Source organism: Hypomesus nipponensis, chromosome 18, assembly GCF_054491055.1.
Source record: "Hypomesus nipponensis isolate SF chromosome 18, ASM5449105v1, whole genome shotgun sequence".
NCBI lineage: Eukaryota > Metazoa > Chordata > Actinopteri > Osmeriformes > Osmeridae > Hypomesus > Hypomesus nipponensis.
The window spans coordinates 13,302,063-13,310,817 of NC_140378.1; the positions used below are offsets into that span (position 1 = coordinate 13,302,063).

Genomic DNA, 8,755 nt, shown 5'->3' on the forward strand with positions numbered 1-8,755 from the left:
GACTGCTTGCCATTTCAGGGGTTCAGTACATGACTGAAATGTTACTGGTAAGACAGGAAAGTATAGGTTCCAGTTACATTTTATTGATTACTTATGTTTCCTATTATGACATCTAATAGGTTAAGAAATAGGTTAAGAAATGACCTGCACAGTGACAGCAGGGTAACATGTTTTCTCTGTCAGCCTCACCACCATTACATAAAAATTACAAAAATGATATCTCGACGTTTTATTGAATTGCTGTCTTTCTAGTGGCATTACACTTGAAAGTGCAAAAATATATCCAAATATATAAATAGCTTCAAATAGCTTCATTAAAAAGAAGGCTATTGCAAGATAATGTATGAAAGTTGTAGTCTAATCATCATTTTTACTTAAGAGCAATTTGACGCCGCCTAGTGGAGAACAAAATAATAATCGTTGTCCCACTTGAAAAGAATGTGAACGCTAGAATTTCACCAGGCTGCCTGCAGCATCTTTCACACACTTTTCAGGTGAAATAACCAACTACTATGCTACAGTAGCTACCTTAGTGAAACAAAGTATCTGATGTCTCGGTTTGTGCCTTGCTATGTGTGGTTTACGCTAGCTAAAGTTAGCTAACTAGCAAGTTAAGTAACTAGCTATATGGGAACAGACAACCAGTGTCTTATTGAGTTCAGAGCTAGCTACAGTAGTGCTACAACATGTTAGCACTACCCGCCATAGAAATAGCTACCAGTAGCGTTATATGTATACAGAAGAAAAATCTAGCCAGACAACACGTAAGCTGTTAAACTAGCTAGTAAGTTAATCAAGTTCATAGAACTGAAGAAGCTGTACTAACACGGTTGAGCAGACGCCCGCTAGTGTATGAACTAGGCTCAATTAAAGTTGGATACTAAATATAGCTTAGCTAGCTACAACGCTAGCTGGACCAAGTGAAGTGGCAAAGATGTACAGTCTCCACTGGCACTGGCCAGTAATAATACGTTGTGGTGCTCAACTTCCACAACGTTAAATACTATTGGGCAGATTAAATATAATTCCTGCGGACGGGCTAGATAACTAAGATTGGAGAGCTCCCTGGACTATTGCCCAGCATTGGTACCACAGATTTACCTATTACAAGTGGTCTATATGCAACCAAAGTTTTCGCATTTCCTCTTACAGGCAGTGCAGCCAGGTTGACATCATGGTGTCCTTCAGCAGATGGGAATTCTTCCTAGAACTGGCAGAAAGCTGTGTTATACCCACTGTACAGCAAGGAGTGGAACAGATCGGACTTCTACTACTCATCTGTCTACTATGCCGACTTCTTTGTAGGCTAGGTGAGTGGAAATCCAGGCTTACATTTTTCTTGTTTTTAATAAACAATTTAGCTTGGACATGTGTGATACATGTACATGCATTAGTATAGCGTTAAATGGGTATTCAATCTGCTGTCAATCAAGGCCTTTGTGCCACAGTGTTATATATATTTAATTGAATAACGATAAAACTCATACTAATGCTTACATGTTCCCTGCAATCTGTAGACTTGCCGTCACCTGTAAAACACCTGGGATCAGTGGTCGGAGGGCTGTATGCCCTGCACCTGTTCTTTGATCAAAACATGCTGTGGGTGTTACTGCTCTGTGTGCTATGCTACCTCATCCTGTTCCTGAACAGTCACACAAGCAGCCGAGGCATCTTCCTGTCCAGCTCTATCCTCATCTACCTACTCATGGGGTAATGATGCATTGTGTTTGTTCACACGTAGCAAAAGCAGAGCTAAGGCACTGTGTCCCAGTGCTAGAAGAGTGTCTTTCCCCCCTCAGATTGTGATTGCCAATATGCCACATAAACAATTGATCATATAAACTCTTAAAATAGGCTCTTAACATTTTTTTGTGATCTGTTTTTTAGAGAACTTCATTTGATTGACACAATAACCTGGCACAAATTGAGAGGTAAAAATTAGACAGAGATTTGGTCAATTGGGTCTTCTTGGCCAACATTTTCATTCAATTAAACAATGTCATAGAAAACTTACTCTGGTAAAGTTTCATCAGGTGCATTGCCTAATCAGTTTCCAGTGAGCAGGATTAGACCCTTGGTCTAAGAAACTTGTAGTTAATGTTATCTGTCCTCCTTAGGCTCCCAGATGGTAGTGGCCATGAAGGCCATTTCTCTAGCATTTGACCTGGATAGAGGTGTGGTGTCCTCTCTGCCCTCACTTGGAGAGTTCATGGGTTACATTCTCTTCGTGGGAACTGTCATCTTCGGGCCCTGGATCAGCTACTCCAGCTACAAGGAAGCCATTGAGAGTCGGAAGCTGGTAGGTAAAATGCCACTGGTTTACCAAAGAAATATAATTCAAAGTTTGCTAAAAGTGTTAACTCTGTTTAGGGAGAGTGTGGTTACATAGGAACTGCTATATATTTACACATCATAATCCCCCATAATAAGGGAAACTTGGTATGGGAAAGGGTGAGCTATCCAGTGGTTAGTGGATGTTAATGTTGAATCTTCCACTGCACTTTTGTAACATTAACTTACTCCTTACACCCCTCCCCCATAATGTGCCTTTTTACACTTTTTTTTACACTTTTGTAATCACTTATACCACTTAAGACCATTTAATTAGATATCAGTTTCTTGTAATGATATAGTTGTTAATTCTCATTGTAAAGTTTTACCTTTAAGAGTGGTTGATTTCTGAACCCTTTAGAGTTGGTCCTGGTTCCAGAAGTTCTCTCTCAGCTGGCTGAAGTGTCAAGTCTGCCTCGTCATCTCCAACTGCATTGCTCCTTACCTTTTCCCTTACTTCATTCCTATTCATGGTAGCAGATCATTGCGCAAGTAAGAATGACGTTAACTGAGGAATTTACTATCTTTTCTATTAGAGCTGTGTTTTAATGAGGACACACAACAGCATTGTTAAGATCATCAGTGTTTTCTCCTGTCTCTGTGCTTCTGAGAGGTACATAAGAAAGGTACAGTTAGTATTTTAATGTCTTCAGACAGCATGTGGGCTTGGGTAGAGTTACAAAGATTACTCCTGTATCATTAAACTACTGTGTATTGGATGTTACCTTCTGTGCAGGTGGATGAGTGCTTATGAGAATGCAGTATCATTCCACTTCAGTAACTACTTTGTAGGCCACCTCAGTGAAAGTACCACTGTGCTTGCTGGGGCAGGCTTCACTGAAGAAAAAGACAAAATCAAATGGTGAGTTTTGTGGTCAGTCCATCGTAGGTTAAAACAACTCTTTAATAAAGTGTGTGTTTTTGAGACTACGGGTATAGGTATTGGTTTAGTGAGTGTAGCTTGGCTTTCACATGTTTTTGTCTTTAGGGATCTGAAAGTGACCAAGCCTAGCAATGTGGAGCTGCCTCGGTCCATGGTATTGGTTGTGACTTCCTGGAACATTCCCATGTCTTGTTGGCTCAATACATGTAAGTGTCAATCAACAATCATGTTATTAAAAACATAATCTGAATAAGCGCTTGTATAGAAATCATCTTTTTAACTTTTTTCAGATGTTTTCAAGAGTGCCTTAAAACTTGGCACTTTTTCTGCAATTCTGGTGACCTACACAGCAAGTGCCTTACTACACGTGAGTTTTAATCTCTGTTAGTTGATGTAGTAAATTAAATGAATAAAATGTAAATTTAGTGATGCAATGTATGAGCTATATGAGTCAGGTTCTTTGACTTCATTTTCACCTTGTTTCCTAAAGGGCCTCAGCTTCCATCTTGGGGCTGTCCTACTGTCTCTGGGCTTCATCACCTACGTAGAACACAGTACTGATGACTCCACATTATCATATTCATTCTACTGGACAAACTTGAGTATGATATTTGAGTATTCAAACTTTGTTGGTTGTAATTTATGCCATCCTTCTTATCAGTTTTGAGGAAGAGGTTGGCGGCCATATTTAATGCCTGTATCCTGTCCAAGCACTGCACCGCTGAGTGTTGTCATCAGCACAAAAAGGTACACGTGTAATGTGCTTTTTATGTCTACATTAAATTGCTTTACTGCTAATTGTAGTTATGAAAAAAGTAAATTGTTTTACTGCTAATTGTAGTGAATGAACCATCTATAACTTTTAATTCAGTTTAATGACTGTCTACTTCGTATCCCTCTTGCCAATAGGGGCTGTGGGTGCATGGGATCAACCTAACTTTCAGTGTCCTTGCCATCTTCCATCTTACCTACCTGGGTTCTCTGTTTGATGCTGATGTGGATGACTTGGCAGCCGAGGAGGTAAGACCCACCCTTTAACATGTTGGCTGCACCTCTAACACTGGAGTTGATGGATTGTTGCCTTGATGCCTTTCTTGTGTTATCTCCCTCTGTAGGGTTATGTTGCCAATCACACCATTCAGAAATGGTCCGAGCTGAGCTGGGCAAGCCATTGGGTGGTGTTTGCTTGCTGGGTCTTCTACCGGCTCATCCAGTGAATTCAGAGTACTGTCTGCATTAACCATTAAATCATTAACATGATTTAGTCAACTGGAAGAGAATATACAGTGGGCTGGTGTAAAACGCGTAATAAAATGGCTCATTCAGTTTATTAGAATGGAACTGATAGTCTTCCACTGAAATTGTATTATTATATTTCTGGAGGGATATGGAACGAGTTGTCTTATAACCGGACATGTATGCTAAAACTAAGAGTATAAAATATGGGACCATGTTCTACCTGAAATAGTCTGAAAAAAGGAGATTGTCTCCATGCTGCAGTTGCCTCTTTGGTCAACTTTCTGACTACATGATTGCTATCAGTTCCATGAGAACCTTCCTGCTGTAGCCTTATTTTAATACCAAAAAGCGAGTTCCTGTACATTTCAAACTTCACTTGTGTCAACATGTGTAATAACCATGTGGCTGGACTATTCCTGTCCCATAGGATAAAATGGCATAAACACACTAGTCTGGCATTGGCTATCAATTCAACCCTATTGATGGTCATAGGATTTCAGTATTTGAGAACATACCTTCCATCCTAAATGGGTTTGAGACTAAGACCAACCACCATATCCCACAGCATCATTTGGGAGTGGCCTGGTCTGGTAAGAGTACTGTTGATGTTAGTACTAGTAGCACATTTTAAAGATATAGGTCTGCTGGTTCATTGTAGTGGTGGTCACAATAATTTTACATGTAACATTTTATGTTCCTATACATGTTTGAAATGACAAAAAAAGGTTTTCAGTTGTTACTATGTTGTTTTCTATTAAAGATAATTTACTTTTTTCTGTTTGTAAATGTGATGATTTGTGTTGGGGTAGCTCATATGTTGCATTGACAGTAAATACCCTATACTGCAATTGGAAAGAGTCTGGCAAAAAAGGGTTGATTGGCTTGGACAGACATTGGTGGTGAGTCTGGATTTGTAGTTATGGGGGGAGAGGGTAATGAGCAAAGGAGTGAGTACAGATGGGAAGCTTGGCTTGGCCAGGCTAGGAGGGGATGGGAAAGGAAAGACGGGATGAAAATTGACTAAAGCTTAATTCTCCCGCATAACTATCTTTTTGTTATCTGTTTTTCTTTCACTGATTTTTTTGTCTGCTCTTTGTGTATTTGTTTTGTTGTTGGTTTAAGCCAGGGGTGACAGTGTAATACCCACACAATTATGTCGACGATATACACAATTGTTGTGATATTGATGTGGATGTCTATCTGATATGATATGAATATTCTGTATATCATGATTGCCTCAAACCTTTCCTCATTATTACCCATATCCAAGAGTGGACTTGGACCATCACCTGTTAACATACCTGTGTTTAGTCAATCATTAATGACCACAATCGTACCACAAGGTACCATTCAGACAACAGGACGCCATCTCATTGCGGAACTAACAAGACAACCACCAGACACATGATCTGTTTTCTTGTTATAGGTTTGTTTGATTTGATTTTGAAAGATATGCTATCTTTATATATCTATTGAATGAGTAGTCCTGTAATGATTATGAACCCAATAGATTTGGATGTTGTAACAATGTGGAATTAACTCTTCTGCCAGTTATACTCACGATACATTTTCACGAGTCAATTCAATACGAATGTCATCGATTAAAGACCTGTTCTAAGTAATAATGGGGAGAGGAGGCAACTGCAGCTGGATTGGGGCAGAGATCCCTCTGTCATCTGAATTCTTCAGTGGTAAGAACTTAATGAAGTTGTTGTGAAGACGATTTTATTATTCAATAGTATTATCCACTATAGAATATACTCACTCCCACTAATAACTTAATTTACAATTAGTCATTTTAGCAGACACTCTTATCCAGAGCGACTTAGAGTGAGTACAGGGACATTCTCCTGATTACCAGCCCAATTCCCTAATCACTCAGCCACCTGACCCTACTTACACTAGCAGTATCACCTTGGTTGTTGTCTATTTTTCCTCAGTGATCCGGACAGAGCTGTGGCTTTTCCTCATCCCTGCTGTACTGACTGTGCTCTTACTGGCCCTGTTTCTGGAGGAGGTGGGCTTCTTCCTGCGCCATGTGCCTTCCTCCAAACGCCAACGCCTCTATCTATGGATACTGGGCATGTATCCGGTAATACTATTTCTTATTTAAATTACCCCTGGAATCTATACTAAGTATATATCTATCTGCCATAGAAGATATTTGATTTTTCTTTTAGGCCTTTGGTATATCCTCCATTATCGCACTGTATGTTCCCCGGTCCTCCTCATTGTGTAATTTCATTGCATCTCTGTGAGTTTTTCAGATTTTTTCATTTTTATATCAGCATAATATTAATTAAAGCTAAATATATAACAACTGCAACCTAACTTACACAGCATTATGTATTTTACTGGAAAGCTACCACTCGATCACCTTGCTAAAGTTCATGGATCTCATCACAAACTTCTTTGGAGGGAAAACACACATGCTTGAGATCTTGGCTGGAGAAAAGGTTTCCCCAGACCCTTTTCCTTGTTGCTGCTGCTGTTGTCTACCGATGATTGCAATAAACAGGCATGTATTTATACGGTTTTGATGATTCCCTTCCATGCATATTGTGATATTGATAACTAAAGATGCATGATATAAACCTCTCAGCCCTAACAACATAACATTACTTTGCACACCTCTTATAGGACAAGCTTGGGGTGGATGATGGCTGCTGTGCTCCAGTTGTCTGTGGTCAGAACCATCCTGTTTTTTGTCACTCTTGTCCTCTGGACAGATGAGCAGTATGACTATGGAGATGTAAGTAACACTTAAAAGAACCAATTTGCAGTTGGCAATTGAAGCAATATTTTGCTAGTGTATAAAATTGCTTCCTTGATTCTAATAGGATATCAATTTTTTTCAATTTATTCCAGGTGGATTCAGTCAATCTTAATCTTTACGTGAATGGTATCATAGGGTTTTCTACATTTTTGTCTTTCTATGGCTATCTGCTATTTTACAAGGCCACCAAAAGGACGTTGCATGGTTATGGTCTGAGGGCCAAGTTTGTCTGCATTATAGTGGTATTGGTGTTATGTGGGCTGCAGAGTGGAATCCTCGAGACTGTGGGGGCTCTGGAAGTCCTGCCTTGCACTCCTCCATTCTCTGTCCTTATGAGGTCCCAGTGTGAGTAAGAATTTGTAAAGAAATCTTGGTCTTAATGTATTGCTATTTATACTGTTATCATGCCAATGCCAACATAGACTAAGTAAACCTTTTGAGGAGTTTATTCCACAGTAACATACATTTCAGCATGGTTGTTTGAATGAGATATTTATATATATATTTTTTTAAACTCTTTAAGTAATCTACCACTATGCAGTGGTTGTGGAGATGTTCTGCATTGGCCTCTTTGCCCGCCATACATTCCGTAAAGTGGAGCCCAGTCCAGAGGAAGGCATTGGGCTAGAAGAAAGGCCTGACAGAGGCCTGCTGCTGGAGAAAGCAGTTCAAACAGAAGATGGGGCATTGCTTGGTGTCATCACACCGCCAGAGGACTCCTGGCCTCACTGGTCCTATGGCGGAGCCTCCAATCAAGGATATAACAGTGACAGTGAAGACAGCCTCTGCAGGATAGAACATGCTCCTTTGGATCGCTTCTCTTTCCCCCTTCAACCAAGCAGTCAAAACTTGGCTCTGCCAGAGAGGTTTAATCCCAAAGTCTTTGAGGAAAACAAAACTTTAGATCTGGCCAAAGTGACAGTGACGGCTGATGTAAACTATGATGCATCTAAAGATGTCACTGTTGTGTAAACATTTTGTTCAAGAGTTAATGTCATAGACATCTGGATATTCTAGTTCTCTATGGGAAAGTGACTCAAGTAGGTAGTAACATGCAATGAAGGTGAAATTACATTGTAGGCCATTCATGCACACCAAGAAGAACCATGTTGTTCTAACACATGTCCTACTGAAGACATAGTTAAGTATACTATGCTTGGGGCTGTAGGGGTTTTGGCCTCACTAAATGTGTAAATTGAAAGCAGCTATTTAACTTGCTATCATGCCAGGGAAGCTATTTCCCTTGCTTCTACGATATTGTTGTTTAATAATAGTGTAATAGCTGTCTTATTAACAATCAATGCCGACTGTTGAAGTTCTGTCATTTTTAACTAGTCTTTTGATGACTGAATTTTATTCTAGACTTATCTCCAAAGTTAGAAAGTCGTTGAAAGACGTGAGCAAATGTATTTGTATGGGATGATGACGTATATTGTGGAGTGTTTAGTAAGCACACTATGAGCACACCGATAACATTGTCTCTAGCGCCCCACAATGGAATGGGAGGCGGAAGACTCATCACATAT

At 39.8% G+C, this 8,755-nt stretch overlaps 2 protein-coding genes across 3 annotated transcripts; both read left to right on the forward strand.

Moving 5' to 3' along the window:
- The first annotated feature begins 367 nt into the window (after nt 1-367).
- Nucleotides 368-5,227, forward strand: LOC146252236 (protein-serine O-palmitoleoyltransferase porcupine-like). 2 transcript variants are annotated; one of them, XM_084679789.1, is made up of 13 exons: nt 368-494; nt 1,153-1,310; nt 1,518-1,710; nt 1,888-1,931; nt 2,118-2,299; nt 2,693-2,823; nt 3,068-3,193; nt 3,320-3,420; nt 3,505-3,581; nt 3,705-3,768; nt 3,876-3,961; nt 4,124-4,234; nt 4,330-5,227. In XM_084679789.1, exons 2-13 carry the CDS (start codon nt 1,175-1,177, stop codon nt 4,429-4,431), a joined length of 1,353 nt encoding a protein of 450 aa, XP_084535915.1. In that variant the 5' UTR covers nt 368-494; nt 1,153-1,174; the 3' UTR covers nt 4,432-5,227. The 2 variants fall into 2 exon arrangements, with proteins under 2 accessions (XP_084535915.1, XP_084535916.1); XM_084679790.1 differs by lacking the exon at nt 368-494 and adding an exon at nt 619-784.
- A 128-nt stretch (nt 5,228-5,355) lies between these two features.
- LOC146252237 (organic solute transporter subunit alpha) lies at nt 5,356-8,686 on the forward strand. Its single transcript, XM_084679794.1, has 7 exons — nt 5,356-6,144; nt 6,394-6,545; nt 6,634-6,707; nt 6,816-6,971; nt 7,094-7,205; nt 7,322-7,574; nt 7,753-8,686. Exons 1-7 carry the CDS (start codon nt 6,078-6,080, stop codon nt 8,199-8,201), a joined length of 1,263 nt encoding a protein of 420 aa, XP_084535920.1. The 5' UTR covers nt 5,356-6,077; the 3' UTR covers nt 8,202-8,686.
- The last annotated feature ends 69 nt before the right edge of the window (nt 8,687-8,755 follow it).